Genomic DNA, 19,631 nt, shown 5'->3' on the forward strand with positions numbered 1-19,631 from the left:
GCCCCCTCCCCAGCTCTATGTGTCACATGCAAGCACATGGAGGAGACACTGTCCCCTGGTACTTCCAGTTGCCTGGGAGGACCCTACTCTGCCACGCTCCTGGACCTCCAATGGCTACCAGATTTTTTCCCCTAGTCATTGGCACTTGCTTTCCTCCTCTGTGTATGGAATGAAGAATTAGGTAAATGCAGAGAAGGAAGGCAGAGTTGACAAAATTCTGGAAATCTGGTTCCTGGCTCAGAGCCACCCTGAGCCCTAGTGTGATCTATAAATGCTTCATAACTCACCCCTTGTCGATATGACATTTTGGTGACTATAACCATCCCCTCTTCACTTTATGCTCCAGAAGCTTGTGAGACCTCAATCAGTCATGGAGAATCCTAATTTCAAATCCAAAGAATCCAAAGTGATGATAACAAAAAACAATAATTGATATCTGAACAAAGGTTAGTATTTGACAATGGATAAAGATTGGTATACCTTCCCTTCCTCGGGGCTTTGTTGACATGAATTGTGAACGTCGTCTTCTCTTACTAATTTTCCAGGCCAGGAAGTCAGTCCTTTGATTTGGCCCCAGACCAAGTCGCCAACATTGAACGTCCTTGGTCTATAATGTATCAACTCATTTGAAGAGGGGGAGTCTGGATTCCTTAGGTCATCTTCACTACTAATGCTTTTAGCGTCTGAAGGGCTAGGCACACACCCATTAATGCTTTTGGCATTAAAGTCTCCATTGTAATGGATGTAGTCTTTGACCAGAGAACTTTCCAAACTATTTGAGGAACTTGGAGACTGCTCCTCTAGGACCAGGTCTTGCTTTGCAGTGCTTAGCAGCTCTCCAAATCCCCGACTCTGTCGAGGTCTATTCCCATTAATGTGTGCACATCTTTCCACAGTGTTCTCTAGTCTCTCCTTAAAACTCATCATAGTTCTTTTGTAGTTATTATACCTGAAATTTTCCTCCAGAATCTTATCCCCTTGACAGTTTCTTGGTGGTAACAGTATTGGGTGCTGTTCCCCAGGCAGAAATGGCAGTGTAGAGACATTGTTGGACCTTTCATGACAAGGACTACTGTGGATATGGCCTGGATGATCTAAAAATTCCTCATACTTCCACCTGTTTCGCTCCCCTCGGGGGCTTTGTTCCCCGTCCCACTGTTTTTTGGACGTGTGGCAACTTGCTGACTTGAAATACTCAAACCCATCTCCTTCGTTTGAGGTTTTCCCATGGTCTAGATTCTTGGGCAACCGAGCCCCTCTTGCATTCCTCAGCCTACCATCATGATCCACACCTCCCATGTTTCGTCCATGAATGACCGCACTGACTGCACTGGAGAGATTTAATGGGTCACCAATTGAGGCAGTGAAGGCACTCATGGCACTCAGAGCTGGAATGGGGCTGATCTGAGTTGTACTGTTGACTGCAGTGGTGATGACAACCTGCATTCCTTTGCTGGCTGCATCCACAACTGCTTTGTAAATGGCATCCACGGAAGCATCACCGTGGCCACCCACAACGAGGCCATCCTTCACCTGCTGACCAAGAGATGGGTCAATCCTTGGTTGCAACTCACAAGGTGTATCTTGGAAAGGTGGAAGTGTAGCGTTCGGATTCTCAGGAAGTGCTGTGAGCCCCGGCTGAGTGCTTATTCTTTTGTTTAGGAGAGCTGCATCTTCCTGCATTCTCACCTTAAAGAAATAGACAGGAAGCAGTGAGAGAAAGCGAAATAATTTTAAAGGCCTCAAAGAGAAAGACCATAATTTTAAGATTTACCAAAAGACAGACAGATAATCGCTTCTTGGCCTTTTGGCTAAGATCAAGGCAAAAGACAAACAGCCATAACAAGGAAGGAAATATAAAGAATGAGACTCAAAACTGAAATAAAAAGTCACTGTATAGAAAAGCTTACTTCTTTTTTTTTTTTTTTTTTTTTTTTTTTTGAGACAGAGTCTCACCCTGTTGCCCAGGCTAGAGTGAGTGCCGTGGCGTCAGCCTAGCTCACAGCAACCTCAAACTCCTGAGCTCAAGCGATCCTCCTGTCTCAGCCTCCCGAGTAGCTGGGACTACAGGCATGCGCCACCATGCCCGGCTAATTTTTTCTATATATATTTTTAGCTGTCCATATAATTTCTTTCTATTTTTAGTAGAGGTGGGGTCTCGCTCTTGCTCAGGCTGGTCTCGAACTCCTGAGCTCAAACGATCCGCCCACCTCGGCCTCCCAGAGTGCTAGGATTACAGGCGTGAGCCACCGCGCCCGGCCGAAAAGCTTACTTCTTGATTGTATTCGGGCACCGTTTCTTTGGTTAAAATCATTCAGAAGACTTTTAAAAATAATTATCATTACTAAACATTCTCTACAAAAATTAAACTTGAGGTGGTTGGACACAAAATGTTCTCAGGTGATGACTCCATTTATTTAGTGTCATTACAGGTCTTTGCAACTTAGGATTCAAAGAGAAAATCAAGTCATAGATAACCAAATCAGCACTGTTCAAATTACAAAGAAAACCAGATTTTGAAAATGATTTCTAACTCACTGATGTTTCTACTTAACTAAGCGAAATACAATATAAAAAATAAAATATATATATTCCTTTTTAACAATAATATGACACCATAATTTTGAAGTCTTCACATGGGGTAGTAACACCTGCTCCTCAACCTTATCAGGCTACAGGCTAGGGGACATCCCCATGCTGTCAACAGTGACAATGGCTCTCTGTAGAAGTGATTCTCCACTGGGAAGTGGTAAAAGCAGGAATGCCTACCAGGGGAACATATCAAAATTTCAGTACAGGAAGGATGAAGGCAGTTTGAAAAAGTGCCCAAGTTTATTCTGATTTCACCAACCCCATCTAAGAATTACTACTCCTGACCTTTGATACTTTGGATATTCCACCTGGTGATCACTCCCTTTCTGTCTTTACATCCTTCCCTCAGCACACATCAACCTCTCTCTTGCTATTATTCTCTTGTTTACACCTACCAGGTAAAATCCCAATCTTGGGTCAAGTCAACTTCCTGCCTCATCTGTATTGACAGTGAGGATGCTAAATATTTGTCTAGAGGAATTTATGGCTTCCACCCTCAGCTGGGGGCGTACTACTGCCCACAATCCTGTGGTCTTCTAGTTAGATAATCACTGTCATTCTCCGTAACTATTCAAATCTTCATTTATTTCCTCAAGCCATCTCCTGCACTATTCTTAGTAGATGACTTTACTTAACAGAGAATGGAGCACATCAGGCAAGAATTCTCATAATTTCTTATACTCTGATACTCCCTGCTCCTGGCAGTACATACTTCTCCACAACTATACCTGCCCTAAATCCTGGCCTGCTTCCCAGTGTAAGAGGGCCCCTTCTGCTTCCTGAGCGTAAGCCCCCCATTTATGCTCTGGATCTCAACTCCCTCCTCAGGGATCTTGTCTCATCTATTACTCCTTCTCTTCTTTATGGTCAATCTCTTCCACTTTTTTCACTCTTTCTTTTAGCATATAATATGTGCATGGCTTCCATATTTTAAAAGTTCACATTCAACCTAACACCCACCTCTGGGCACTGCCTTATTTCTCTTATGTCTTCATAGTTAAGTTTTTTAAAAAATAAATTTCATTGTGTGTATTTGACATTAACAACATGGTGTTATAAGATTCACATAGATAGTAAAATGGTTACTACAGTGAATCAAATTAACATATCTATCATCTCACATAGTTGCTTTTTTTTGTATGTGTGACAAAAGCAGCTAAAATCCATTTATTTAATCTACACTCCTTAATTCCTAACCTCCCATTCATTGTTCCATCCCTTGCAGCCTGGCTCCTGCTCCCAGCACTCCACCAAAACTGCATTCTGCCAAGTCACTGGTGACATCTCAATTGCTAAATCTAATGGATTCTCTTCACGCTTTACCTTGCTTTCTCGGTGACATGGGCACTTCTTGGGGCACTTCTTCCTTTTTAAATTATTTTTTTTACATGAGAGATACATAAATATTATATCATTGTCCAAAAAGATAAAGGTTTTCTTCATCACTACTCTCCACCCAAAACCCACACTTACACACCCTACTCTAATCCCATTTCCTTTCTCAGAAGTAACCAGTGCTGGAGTGCATCCTTGTATACACTTTATAATATATTAAAGTGTGTAGGTGTATAGCTAGTTTCCCTTCCTTCCTCCCTCCCTCCCTTCCTTCCTGTCTCCTCCTTTCTTTCTTTCAGCATGAATGAGATTGTACTGTAGAACTGTGCTGCAATACTTTAGCAGTGGAGTCTTAAAGTCTTACAAATTTTTCCGTATTAGATTATATATATCGACCTAATCTTTTAAACTGCTAGGTAGATGGATATAGTGTACCATAACACATTTTACTATTTCCCTATTGATGGATACTTAAATGGTTCAAATTTTTTTTTCATGAGCTTCCTTACCAAGACTTATAAGTGGTTCATAATTTTTGACACTACAAATCATGTTGTAATGAATGTTTTGATATATGTTCTTTTGGTCACATTTGAAGATTTTTCTAAAGTAGATATACAGAAGTTGAACTTCTGGGTCAAAAGGTATGTATACTTAAAAATCTGATATACTATCAAATTATCCTCCCAAAGGATTGCGTCAGCATACAATCAGACCAACAATAAGCTGAGAGATCCCATTTCCTGCACCCTTGTCAGCCATGTATATCATCAATCTGATGGACACATTCGTTTTATAATTTGTGTAACTCTGATTATTCTTTTCCTATGTTTATTAATAATCTTTCCCTTTCTGTGAATTGTCTGTTCACATCTATTGCTCATTATTCTAATCAATTTGCCATTTTCTTCCAGCTTTGTAGGAGTTCTTTTTATATTTATAGGAAGTAATTATTTGATATGTATTATGCAAGTATTTTCTACCAGGATGCCATTTGTCTTTAACTTTGTTTAGAATATCCTTGTCAAAGAGATTTAAAAGTTTTAGGTATTCAACTCTGTTACTTCTTTTCCTTTTGACATCCTTGGTTTTGTGCTGTGCTCAAAGAGCTTTCTTTACCCCAAGGTTATTTTCAAATACCTTCCATCTTTTCTTCTTATATTTATTTAGTGTTACTCTTTCCATCTAGCTCCTTAATCTACCAGGAACTTAGTCACTTTGAAGAACTAAAGAAATATGGCTGAAGCCAGGGGGAGAGTGGTGGGAGCTGGGGCTGGAGAGGAAGGTCAGGCAGGTATGTTAAGGCTGTGGGTCTCAATCACGAGAGCAATGAGAAATGACAAAAGGTTTAGAGGGTCACATTATCCGTTTTTACTAACAGCTCCAGAAGAACTACTGAGATGCTTCAGACAAAATAAAATAAACTTCACACAAAAGACTGGAATGTTTAACAATATTCATGATAGAGAAATAACAGTATAATAGAGGTGAAATGGCACATAACCTACTTTTTTCACCCATTCCCCAAATTAAGTGCTCAAACAAACCCAGACATTGTTTTCTTCTAACATGACCCGGGGAAGGAGAGTACCTGAAAGTTCTGAAACAGACAAGCCATGGGGTTATTGTTAGCTGGGCAAGGAATTGTGGACTGCCCTTGGAATGCCTGGAGGTTCTGGTACCCCTGGAGAAGTTGCTGCTGTTGCTGATTTGGAGGAAACATCTGATTGTTGTTTAACAGCGACTGTAGATGAGTCAGTTGATGGTTATTCAAAGTATTGTTTATTGATGACATATCACCTACAGTTTGAAAACATAAAATATAAGTCAATATGATTCTTCGGAGATTCTATGCCTCTCTTTGTACCTGACAATTCCTGAAACAAAAACTAATAGCTAGACCTGATTGAGTATTCTTTTCTTTTTTTTCTCCTCAAAGTCTTACTAAGTGGTAAGGAAATAATATCTTTATTATTTAGTTTTATCTTGCATAATTAGTTTTTTGGTTTTATAGCATGGAAAGACTACTTAGTCCTTGCTCTATCCCTTAACAAATCTTTATATACTGAGCTTCAGTGTTATATGATTCCTTGAATCTATTTTTGTTAGAGTACCTAAAATTAATGGTTGAAATTAGTCCTAAAATGTTTTAGCAATTATATTTGACTGAATGATTAAAATGAGTGGGCCTGATCAGGCCTTGTTTAAAAATTTAGTCCTCAAGCCATGATCATCAATAAATACCACCAAATAAAATCAGAGATTTGGTTTAGAAATATGCATTTTGTTTTGGAGCTAAAGGTTGGTCACCTAAAATTAAAATTGTAAAAAAAGCTAACAACACAAAAGAATTCATTGTAATAATCATTAAAAATAAGTATTATATAGTCAGTACGATTAATTAATAACTAAATTTATACTCAAAATTCAAAATTGTCTTGAAATTACTCTGACATTATCTTGAGAACAATGTCATAAAAATTGTCCTATAACTTGAAGCACATAAATCTGTAATGATTTTTAGGTTATTTACAGTGATTTCAATGACAAATAAAACTAATTATGCTATATTGTAAAGTTGTCCATAAAATCTAAATACATAAATTAAAAATTATTTTTTACATATTAAAGATGCCTTTGACAACATCATGTATATTCTCCTATGTTTCCAGACTTTATGAACACCATTCCTAAACTATAACTATATTATAGTTACCTGCATCTATCAGTTAAACAAACTTGGCATTATTTGCCAACTTTTTGTGACAGGATAATCTACATGAAGGACTTTGTTTTTAAGCCACAAAGGTCTAAAGAAGCAGTATTTTCTAAGGAAATCTAGCAGCAGCTAGAGGGGCTGTCTGTTTCCTTGAGCTTGGGCAAACTTTAGCTTTCAGTGTTTTTACACCTTGTTTCTTATTTTGCTGGACAAGCATTTAGTTTTATTTATTTAGGGTTCACCTGGAAAACACTTTCTCAAACTGTTTCCATCCACGGTGCAGCTGCTCATACTAACCCTGTGATGCCACACCAACTAAAATTCAAATAAAAGTTATTTTTAAGAGGTACCTGTGCTTCATTATTTGAAAAATAAGACTCTACTTGGGTTAAGAAATGATGAGTAGGTTAGGTTTAGGTGGCATCAGAATTAGAAGAGAAAGCAGATTAAAATGGTATTTAGTATTGCTAGCACAGGGGAAAAGGAGAAAGTCATTTTCATGTTTGTATAACTATGGTTGTATGTGGGTGTTGTTATATTTAGTTCCTTAAGCAAGCTGTGACATAACAAAAACATTTTTAAAAATAGTGTGACAAAATGGAGTTTTTAAAAAGGAGAAAATAGAATTAGAAAAACGTTTCTTTCGTAAAAATTTGTGAAAAAATGTAACTTACCAAGCAGACCTGTCCCCAGTAGAGGGTTAAGTAGCTGTGGCACCACAGAATTACTGTTGAGTTTAGCTGGACCAGGTGTATTCCCAGCATTATTAGATATATTCAGCAATGTTTCTGCCATTGACACCACTGCTGTCCCACCAAGTGTTGAGACAGTCAGTGCTGCCACTGCTGATGATGTAGTGGTTGTGGTAGTGGTTGCCTGGGAGGAGGTTGCTATGGAAACCTCTGGATGATTAGCAGAGTTGGCCGATGCCGAGTTCAGGACACCTCCCAACAGCTGGGGATTCAAGGCCATTAATCCTGAGGCCCCAGTGACAGCTGGGAGGAACAGGGGGTTAAAAGTAGTGTCACTGCCTGCAAAGCTTGGTAAAGGGTTCCCCAGGGGGCTGGTTAAAAGGGTCTCAGCTCGGCTGTTGTCTGACTGATTGCTTGGCAAATGGTCTGGTGGGGCTGTCATCTGTGTTAATGAGGGTAAAGGGGTATTTTGCTGTTGCAAAAGATCTGAGATGGTCAGATTGAAAGATGGCAGGGGAAGCATGGCAGCTGCCGGGGCTTGGTTCTGAAGCAGGGCTGCTAAGAGCTGAAAGTGAACAGGCTGTAATACCTGCCCATCCATGTCACTGGAGAGAAAAGCTAAAGCAGCGTTTACATTCGGGTTGAGAAAACCTAAAGGGTGGAAGTTGATCTCAGACTTGCCTTCTCCTGCTGAAGGCTGGAGGATATTTAATAGATTCTGGTTTAGGAGATGCTGTTGATTCACTGGCAAAGAGATAGGTAGAGAACTGAGGAGGCTGGGGTTCAAGGGGTGTGGAAGATGGTTGTTTGAAGTGCTGTTGGATGGAAAATGAAGTGCGTGCTCCTGGCCAACAAAAGGAAAATCACTCCCAATGGGCAGCTGAGTCTGCAGTGGGTTTCCAGCTGCGGTGGTGACTATGACGCCATCTTGAAGAACAGACGTTGTCTTTGTGATGGCAGGGTGGTTGGTGCCTGCTATGGCTATGGAAGATGACGGTCCTGAACCTCCTAAAATGAAAAAACAAAAAAAAACCCTAGTTATTAATTATGGAAATTAAGCAAGCTAGCCATTAAAATTCATTAAGATACATTTCAGTTTATTTGGTACACGGTACCTTCATTGACTGTAACTAAATTAATTGCAATAAGAGATGATTTGACATCTAAGTTAATGGGATTTAAGTTTAAATTTATACTTCCTAGCCTACTTCAAAAACAAATGTATTGAAGAAGTTCAGCATATTAAGAAATAGCTGTTGATAACTACCAAAGAGCTTGTTTTTCACAGCTAGAGAGGGTGAAGATGGGAGAATCTGTGTTGTAGTTCATTCATTTGGGAAGATAAAAGTAAAGTTTCATTTTTCAAAATAAATATTTTTTTCATTTTTAAAAAAGTTTTTGGTCTTTATTTATAAAAATAGTACTTGCTTTTAGTGGAAAAAAAGCCCCACAATATTAGAATGCACATGAAAGTATAAAGCAGAAAATAAAAAGTACCTATGGAGATAATTATCAATATTTAAGTGTAGAGTTTTCAGGGTTTTCCTCACCCGCACGTATGTACAAAAGCAGACACATATATTTACATATATCTACACACACATCTTACATATATTTTTAAACAAAAATACAATCTTGATATAATGCTATATTGTAAATTTCTCCATTTATCAATATATTGTGATTCTTTCCATGCTAACTTATATATAGCTATAGAACCATTTTATAGTATTATGTAGGGATATATCATAATTTAATCAACCCACAGTCATGGATATTTTGCTTGTTTACAATATATTGTAAGCAACACTTACTATTGTAAGCAACACTATAATAAACAGACTTATTAGCATATCTTTGCCAGTTTGCCTAATTGTTTGCTAAGGATAAATTCTTGAAAGTGGAATTACAGGGACAAAAGAGTTTACATATTTTAAAAGCTTTAAATACATATTGTCAAACTACCCTTCAGCGAAGATGATCAACACATATTCAATTTACATTCCTATAAACAGTGTATTACAGTGCTCATTTCTCTCACCAATACTCCATTTGATCATGATTTTTAACAATGAATAAAAATAATAGTTAATAATCTTTGCCATTCTGATTGTATATATTTTATACTTATGGTTCCTTAAATTAAACCAGTTTTTACCCAAATTGTATTCTTATTCTTGAAAGTCTCATACTAGAGATGAAAATTTGGGGAATTTAATATTTGAAAATACAAAACTTTACTTATTTATAATTGTATTAGTGGTTCTAAACCCAAGCTGTACAATAGAATTATCTGGAGAAATTAAAAACAAAAACAAACCAATACCTGGCCCCTAACCCAGACCAGTTGAAAACTCATCTCTTGGGATACAGCCTGGGCAACAGTGTTCTTTGAAATCATCCCGTTGATTCACACACACCAGGGGTGGGGCAGGAAGGGTGAGAATCATATTCTATTGAAAAGGAACATACAACCACTTTTTTGTAAAAGGTCTTTCCCTGAAGAGATGCATTGTTTCATGTAATACATGCATTTGACAGATATTTTATCATTATTATAAATATATGTATTTAGCCGGGTGCGGTGGTAGCTCACGCCTGTAATCCTAGCACTTTGGGAGGCCAAGGCAGGAGGATCACTTGAAGCCAGGAGTTCCAGATCAGCCTGAGCAACACAGCAAGACGCTGTCTCTACTAAAAATAGAAAAATTAGCTGGGAGTGGTGGTGCGCGCTTGTAGTCCCAGCTACTCAGGAAGCTGAGGCAGGAAGATCAATTCAGCCCAGGAGTTTGAGGTTGCTGTGAGCTTTGCTGATGACATTGCACTCTAGCTGAGGCAACAGAGAGAGACCCTGACTCAAAAAAAAAAAAAAAAAAAAGTATGTGGATTTAATTTTATTTTAAAATATTAAACATGTATATGGTATGATGAACAATACCAATGTCACTGAAAATCTAAAATAATTCAAATGCTTTACTGCTATGCTATGCCATCATAACCAACTTTACATTTGACCATGTTACCATTGGGGCTTTGTTCAAATAAATACCCAGAAATGTTTCCAGGAGTACCAGTATAACTTTATATTCTTTTTGACTTCACTTAATAGAAAAACACAAGAATTTTCTGTTTTGATATATAGACTTTGTATTTGTGTTTTTAATGGTGTACAATATGTATTGACCATATTTATTGAACCATTCTGATAAAGTTTGGCATTTATATTTTGATTTTTCTCATTATATATAACATAGTGATGAACATGTTTCTGCATATACTTTGCTACCTTTGAATTTTTTCCTTAGAAAAAAATTCCATGATTGTTGTGGGGATCAAAAATAGGTAAGTGAAAGGTTTGTAATGTGTGCAAGTTTACACAAATAAGAGGAATTATCATTATCATTGACATTAGTGGTCACAGTGGTGGTGCTGTGGTAATGGTAAGTATAAATCAGCACATCCAACATACCTTAGAGAATATCTTTATAGCAAGGATTTGTAATTTTTGCCAGCTGTCATGGTCTGCTTTTTTTTTTTTTTTTTAAGTTTTCTGTGTTTCATTTAAAGAATGAGATTAAAAAAAACCTCTCTCTGAAAATAGATAAATATTTATGAAACATTATCATGAAATAATGACTGTGTTCACAAAGAGTAGGGTAAGAAGACATACCAAATGCTGAAGTAGCTCTATGGTATACAATTCTTTAAATATTAATTCAGATTTGTTACACAAAAATAATCAACACTTTACACATCTCATTGCTTCTGAAGTCTTACTGCTATTTCCATAAATAGGTACTGTGAATTATATGCATTTGGAAACCATCTTTTTAAATGAGCTAATAAAGAGTCTTATTTACGAGCAATCACTATCTGGCAATTTTTGCTATCTGTTAAATAATAATGGCATATTTAAATGTAGAGATCTCCATTTCTCTAACCATAGGCAAAGCACATTTTCAAAATACTCTACCATGTACACAGCAAGGCTTTGTAGAAGAAGGTTTTCCTTAGAGGTTATTACTATTTTTTTATCTTTAATTTACAACAGAGAAGTATACATATTTATGACTCAAGGAAGTAGCCATTTGGGGATAACGTTATTTTCAAAAGCTCTCCATCTAAATATTCTTGAAGAATTATATTAGAGAAAGTATAGTTACTCTGGGTGTATTTTTAGCTTACAAACAAGGAAGTGGTGAATACCATAAGCTTCTTAAGGGTAATATGTGAATCAAGACGTATTTTTTATTTTCTCTAATTTTCAACAAACCAATGCAACAAACAGGTATACTCTGCTGGACCGTAAGATAGAAATGGTGCTATAAATTTAAAATAAAAAACTCCCAAACCCGGCTTTTTCCTGCAGGAACTTGGAGTTTAGGCAAAGTGATAAACATAGAAATCTTCCTGTCTTTCTTTTTCCTCTCTCAAATATATACTTATGTAGAGCTTATTATGAAGTAGGGAATTTTAAATCTCTTTTCACATACTAGCTAGTATAACTATAATGCAATATGTTAAGACCTGTAACAGGTATACAACAAGGACACAATTATAAAACTGAAGGTGTCAAGGAAAACTACACAAGCGGTAACATTTGATCTGGGATTTGAGAGATAAATAGGAGATAAAAAGGGCTTCTAAGTAGAAGCAAAGTCATTTTCAAAAAAGACAAGGAGATAATAAGGTGAATGAAAGGTAATGAAGAGTCCTGTGTTTTCCCAAAACAAAGAAAATATGACTGAAAAATATTGTGAGCTGTTTTCCCAAGCTCCCAGCTCCCCCTAGCCATGGTCAAACCTGCTGCCTTAGATAAGCAGTGAAGAAATTTGAAATCATCTTTCTAAACCACTAAAGGCAAGAATCATTTCTTACTTCCCTTTGTATTTCCAAGACCTAACACAGTCTCTGACACGTGGTTGGTATTCAAAAAATGTTTGTTGGTTGAACGAATCTATTAAAAAGATCATAAAACTTGCACTCAACTTTTAGGGGTCAGATAATTTGATGCTGTGTGTGGGTGCCTATGTGGAGAACAGGAAAACTAAATCTCTAGTGTATTGGTCCGATGCCAGGAGGTAGGGGACACTGGAAAGGAGATGGCTGGAAGATGACAAGTTACCTCAGAAGGCTTCTAGATATTTTAAGAAGTTAAAATCACCTTATAGAGGGAAAGATCCACCCCAAAGTACTCTGAGTTCTTAAAATCACCATTAATGCTTGCAGTCATTTAAAGCAGACCTGAATTTGTATGAATTTGAATAGTTGGAGGGAAATTTGGAGATTGCTTATTTCTGAATCAACTAATCTTGAAAAGGCACTATCTGGTGAACCTATTTCATAGGTCTGCATAAAAACCTTATGGTCCGTTGAAGCATGGGGGGAAAAGTGTTTTGTTAAAGCTGTTTTTTTTTGTTTGTTTGTTTTGTTTTGTTTTTGTGGCCAAGATGTTTTATGCGTAATCTAATAAAAGGGGCCGTTGCTGAGTTTTTTTAAAAAGCAAATTATTCACTAGATGTTTAGCAGTAAATAACCAAAATGCAGCTAGGAGCTTGGAACAAGTTAGTAAGCTGAAGAAGTACTGTAATTGGAAAAAATGATTATTTCACACTAGCCAGCAGGACCATGAACTGGCATAATTTTTTTCTCATTGTCTCTGTTGCTTTTAAAGAGTAGGAGAGAAGATTGGAAAGCCACCCAAATAAACTTAGCTGGCGTAAGATCACATGCCTAGTCACCCAGAGATTGAGACTGTCCAGTCCAATGAGGAAGCAACAGCGGCAGCTTGCCCAGTGGGGTAGATTTCTGGATATAAACAGTAGTCTGCACACACTTACAATTTATAATATATATGTGTATACAGTATGTGTGTATATAAAATAGCATCAGTAAATTTTTAAAGCATATTTTCCTAATATTATTAATTCAATTCTTGAGATGTTTTATCTGTCTCATTTTTTAAACTGCTTTTCAAAACAAAGGTAATGTTTACCTTTTCATATTTATTTCTCTTCTTCTTGGTCACCAAGTCATTGTTTATATTATGCTAAACTCTTACATGGCTGTTATAAACTCTTATACGGCTGGCTCTTGAATATTGATAATATTGTTATACACGTCTTTGTATATGTCCAAGATAGGGCATAACGTTCATACCAAGGAGACCAATGAAGTGTTTTTAAAATGTCATTATACCAGTTTGATCTACATCTCCAGTTATGAATAAACACTACTTTATGTTAGAAGCTTTTTCTAAATTGATATGCTCCAATACTCATTTTTATCCATAAAATTCAAAAACCTAAGAAATGAGTCATATAGAAGGTATTCTTTCACCATTTGACCTTTATCATTTGCTCTGGTAAGTGTACTTTCATTGCAAACAGGGTCAATGGTAACCCTTAATAAAAATGAATGCTTTTTGAGATAAGAAAAAATATCATGGCTTAGTGACTCTAATAAATATAATTCACTTTTCAATCCCATTGAAATAGTGAAATTTTCTCCTCTGTATTTAAAGGACTGATTTTTAATAACAATAATAATATATTGGAAAAATAACTTTTTTAAGACTACATCTTCCAAAAAGACTTTATTTTCTCAAGCCTTAGTAACAGGGCACAAAAATATAGCAAATCTCTTATCTTTGTGCTTTGGATTCTGATATAAATTGCTAATGGTCCTTTATCGGCAATAGAAAGGAAGCTCTAGGGACTAGTGGCTATTTTGTTCTCCATAGGAAAGGGAGGGAGAGTCCCAAAACCAAAGCATTTAGGAGAAGGTGGAGAAGATGGGGAAGGGAGAAATGGCAGTACCCGAGGAAATGCTCTGCACACTCAAGGGGCCAAGCTGCTTGGGAGGAGAAAGAACTGTGGCAGGGAGGCAGCCTGAATCTTGGAATGTGATGTCTGCACAGTTAGGACTATATCCAGGAGGCCAGTATTTCAGTCTTGTGGTGGTAATCGGGTCAGAAAAAGAGGCTTTTTTTTTTTTTTTAAATTGTAATTATCATGTTTTGTTTCCTTTCTTAATACATGGAATTACTCTGAAAACTGCTGGAATTCATTTAAAATGCTCGAGATTTTTTTCAGTTTATTCAAGTAACAGGGTTTCCTGCCACCGCCCCCCCACAAAAAAGGCCTCTTTTATAATTTTTCTTAATATGTACTGTGAGGAAACCAATGTTAAGAAAAAAGTATAAATCTCTTGTTTGTTAGGATTTCTGTTCTTTGAATATGCACTAGCATGCATAATAGTTAAAATGCTCCATCAATATTCCAATCAGAAGTCTTATCTCATTTTGTTTAATGAGCAGAGCAAACTGAGTTTCTAGATTATTAATATTGTTAACTTTGTATCCTTCCATTGTACCCTATTTTATTGGCAATGCTAAAACAGTGCATAGAACATTCTACGTGCTCAATAAATATCTGCTGAACTAATTACCTCATGAATGTTCTAAAACAGTACTTAGACCTATTAGTGGGCTGCAAAATCAATTTAGTATGCCCCAATCAGTATTTTTTGATAAATGAAATAGAATAGAAAACAAAATGTAGAGAACATTATTTCGTGGAAACTCTGTTAGCTTACACACATGAATGCTAGGTCATGATTTGCTAGTGGACGATAAAGTTATTTCAGTGAGTGATGACTGTCATTAAAACAAAAGCAGAAATAGAATAAGATAGGATGTAATAGAATGGGATAAAAAATATCAGACGACATCACATGTAATAAGTATTTTTTCCATGAAACTCTTACTTGTTATACATTAAAAATATATATCTAGTGAATTGTAATGCAAGTTAATTTCTTATTGTGGGAAGTAAAAAAAGTTGAAAAACATTGCTTTAGGATCAGGCCTCTGTGTTTTTCAACTCTGTGGGAGATGGTCTATGGAGTTGTGCTTCAGGGAGCATATTTATCAGACTATAGTGTGAGAGGGGTCGCTGTGGAGTTGTCATTCTAGAGCCTTGCTCTAGAATATCTGATGAATACACTCTCTCTTATACCTGTACCCACAATCTGGTATAGATATTCTGGAGTTCTCTAGACTAGTTCCAACCCCAGGAATACCTCAGCAACTCCCTCAGATTTCTGTTGTCTAGATCCACTTTTAATCTGTAAAAAGGTGAGTTGTTACTTTGAATTTTCAAGAAGTGTGATACTTAGAAAATAATTTTTATTCTACTCTTTGCTTGGCTGGTGTTTATGTTGTTTGATATAAGTTCCTAGAAGATACAAACTTTATTTATGACTTATTTAGTATTACATGGATGTGAAAATGAAATCCATTTTGATGACACCATAGGAATATTTTTTAGCATTATTTTTATCAGTCAATTTTTTGTGGCATTAACATTACTCCCTAGAATCGGGGTACTTTTTGAAACTGCTTAAATGATTTGGGACCACTTGATTTTAGTAAATAATAATTTAGGCATCTCCTAGAGAACTGAAGGATTTCTAGTGGCTTTATAAGTGAATTTAATGTATTGCAATGGAATAAAATTCTCCCATTTGTACACTGGGACAATTTATTTCTTGAAAAGTACAAAATAGATCATTGAATCAGCAAACATATCACACCACTCTTGAGTTCTGTTATCACCTTTGATTACACAAACTCAATGTCTAAAGTCAAACATTTTTAACTCCTTTTTCTGTACACAAGAAAACGTTAAACCTGAAGTATGTAAACAAAACAAGTGGTGTAACCCTGATATTAGGAGACCTTCTTAAACAGCAAGACATTGTCTGCAGTAAAAGTATCTTACAGCAAAGAAGAAATGGCTCATTTTGCAAAAATTTAACTAAAAGAATAGACATAGATTTTTATCACACAATCCAGAATTTAATATAGTTTGGTTAAAAACAAGAGCAGAGGGTAATTTTTAACCTATAAGCTTTGCACATCAGATGGGGAATAAAAACCAGGATTTAAAAACTTGGGTGGAATACTTTCAATAGCAACTCTTATTTATTCAGTCACAACCTTCAACAAACCTCTGCCTCTTACTGCAGTCTACATTAGTCTATATAACTCTATTTCCACACAACCCTCCCATGTCCTGAGAGGACTAACATACATAGTACAATCCACCCTTGAGTATTTTCATCCTCCAATCTTTCTACCCCTGTAGTCTTTTCTAGACAAATGTAGAGATGACAACTCCCTTTATTTTCTTTACTGGCATGTTCTGAGAATAAATGAACACACAGAACAAAAACCCAAACTCATAACTTTTAGTCTTTTACCCAAAGTGTTCTTTTGTGGTTTCATTATGTCATTGTCTTACACCTACCATATCAATGGCTGTCCTGAGTTTCAAGCAAGTGTATTTTGTGCTGAAAGAAAACTTTCTTTTGCAGAGTTTAAAAAAATATATGTATATAAAAATACCCATGAACATTTATTTGTAGGTTTATTTATATTCTTGTTATGTATATCTTTAAGAGTTAAGGCAAATAAATGTTTGAATTATTTTCTTCTGGCACAAACCCATACTCTGTCCCTCAAATGATAATATTTTGATGTGCTTAGAAGAGTAGATTAAATGTTTTTTATTTAAAAAAATAAGAGAATATAAAAATGATTTTAAACTGAAAAAGTTATGTTGTATTTAATGACTTTATCATATTGGAAGAAAGTAGTGTTGTAATAAGTATGTTAACAGAATAATCTAAATCATTTTTCTTCTTTGAAAATTGTGAAAAACCACAGGGCTATGGAAAGGCTGGATTGTTGTGTGGATATTGATAGGACTAAGTCCTCTGCAGAGGCCCAGGTTACTGGCATATGGGTTTCTGACATCTGTAAGCAGGTATGCAGTCGTCAGAGGCCAGAGGAAGTGTAGGTCTTTGAAGTATGCTAGTCAAGGGCACTTAATTTTGGATTCCTCCCTAAACCAGAACACTACAAGACATGTGCTGGAACCATTTACATGTTGAAATTTATCTCTCTTTAAACACTGCACTTTGGGAGGCCGAGACAGGAGGATTGCTTGAGCCCAGGAGTTTAAGACCAACCCGGGCAACATAGTGACACCCTGTATCTACAAAAAATTTAAAAATTAGCTCGGCACAATGGCATGTGGCTGTAGTTCCAGCTACTCACAAGGCTGAGGTGGGAAGACTGCTTGAACCCAGGAGTTTCAGGTTGCGTGAGCTATGATGATGCCCCTGCACTCTCGCCTGGGCAAAAGAGTGAGACCCTGTCTCTAACAAAAACAAACAACTCCCCCCCCCCCCACAAAAAAAAACCACCCCTGAAAGTTGCTTTAAATGTATACTGCTGATGGATTTCCAGAACATACCTGCGTTTAGCAGTTTGAGTGTTTGGTTTGAGAATCAGGAACTTTGGGGTTTGATTGCCAGGTCTGCCAGAGATTTGCTTTACAACTTGAGGAATGCCGTCAAGTATCCTACGGGTCAGTTTCTAAGTCATGTAAATCTGTTACATGTGAATATTAAACTTTACTTGTAATTTCATATTCAAAAAGCCAATAGAAACCTGTAAACTTTACAAAGCAAAGTATTCAGACGATTTAGGGGAAAGACAATTTGAAAACACCAAATAGAATCAATAAAGCCTATTATATTCTTAAGTTTTAGAAATGGTTTCTAAGCATTTCACATCTTTTACCTGATTTTGTTACTATCTTTGCCTCCAGTTCCCATACTTGAGTTGTAGTGTGTTTTAAATGTGTTTCACAGACTTCACAAATAGCCTAAAAAATCAATATTTAGATTGTTTTAAATAGAAAAACTCTCTTAAAAAAACTTTTGAAAAATTATCAATTGAATTAAGCATGTTTAGAGCAAGTTATTTCTTGTCTTAATGGATGTCTTAAGGTAGTATTTTAAAACTTCTGCTTAGGAGAGTGGAAGAAGGCACTGGATTGAGTAGGCAGTCACCTGAGTTGTGTCTAGGCTCTGTTACCACAGAGTACAGCTGGACCATGTTACCTGTTGGTCTCTTTTGCCCTCACCATGCTACCATGCTTGGAATGGCAGGACTAGCATCCGCACAGTTCTCTTTCAAGGGTCTATTGACACGTCATCCACTAGGAAACCCTTTCTTATCTGAGTAACTGAGGTGATAATTCATTAAAAGGCTACCAAATGTGACTCATAAATAAGGGGCAGTTCTCTGCATATTTTTGACATTTCATCTGCATTGACACAAACATTCTAATTATTGTATGCTGTGATAGCAGAGTCCAAAGAGAGAAGGCAAAACTGACTTTTGTCTAAAAATATACCAAACGTTTACAAATGTGGCTTCTAACATGCATTAATGTGCTTTAATTCATTACCTTTTGAACATTCTAAAAGATTTTGAAAGAGAAAACAATATTTTTGACCACTAAATGTTTCAGATGAAGAACTTATGCAGCTGGGAAGAAAATGGATTTTAGAATTAGAGGAACCTGAGTTCAAATCCTGATTTAGTTATGTAGGATCCTGGACAGTTATTTAAGTTCTCTGACTGAGGCTCAGTTTCCTCAATTGTAAAATGGGACAATAATATTTCATACTTTGGAAAACTGCACATATTAGAAATAATATAGGTAAATCACCTGGCACGTAATAGGTACTCGATGATAGCTATAAACATTTTAAGAACAAAATGTGTTTTTCTTCTAATATCTTACTGGTATGATAGGAATAACTGGCAATATTCTTACAGGGATACCTGTGACTGTTATCTGCTGTATCATTATGAACGCCCAGCCTTGGCAGTCAACGATTATTTGATGAATGAATAAATGTCAGTGTAAATAGGTATGTAGGCTAGGCAATTACAATGACAGTACATTCAGCTGACACAGTTCAGTATATAGCAAAAAGAAACATGGTATTAGAAACTGCTTCAATATTTAGCTCATCAAAAAAGTTACATTAATTAGTAAATCAACCCGTTTTCATAACCAGCTGCACATCAGACCTATGCACATTAATTAGTATTTAATTTTATTAGGTTTAATATTTTTAAAATTCTTACTTAGATTTTCATTAAGCATATGCTTCCCGTTAGCTTACACTGATTGGTCACATCCATATTATTACTGGACATTTATTCTTGTCCCTTTTAGCTATTTATATGCTTATACTTTTCTTATGTTAACAAATTCTTAACCTGTGTGCTTTGACACCCCCAACAGTAGCAATACAGGTCAGATGTTTTACAGAGATACATGAAACAAGAAAATAAATGACCAAGACTATATGAAATAAGTCTAAACTTGATCATCAGAAGAAACAAAAATATAAATAAATGTTGG

General features: G+C 36.2%; 1 protein-coding gene across 1 annotated transcript in view; it reads right to left on the reverse strand.

The window, feature by feature from the left end:
- The window catches only part of MBD5 (methyl-CpG binding domain protein 5), a 124,651-nt gene that overhangs the window by 20,751 nt on the left and 84,269 nt on the right, over nucleotides 1-19,631 (reverse strand). The window contains exons 7-9 of the mRNA XM_069472915.1: nucleotides 7,321-8,346; nucleotides 5,519-5,727; nucleotides 481-1,689 (exon numbers count right to left, since the gene is read on the reverse strand). Of these exons, the coding sequence (XP_069329016.1) occupies nucleotides 481-1,689; nucleotides 5,519-5,727; nucleotides 7,321-8,346 (2,444 nt within the window). The remainder of the gene's footprint in view (nucleotides 1-480; nucleotides 1,690-5,518; nucleotides 5,728-7,320; nucleotides 8,347-19,631) is intronic.

This window comes from Eulemur rufifrons, chromosome 1 (genome assembly GCF_041146395.1).
Source record: "Eulemur rufifrons isolate Redbay chromosome 1, OSU_ERuf_1, whole genome shotgun sequence".
In the NCBI taxonomy this organism is placed as follows: Eukaryota; Metazoa; Chordata; class Mammalia; order Primates; family Lemuridae; genus Eulemur; species Eulemur rufifrons.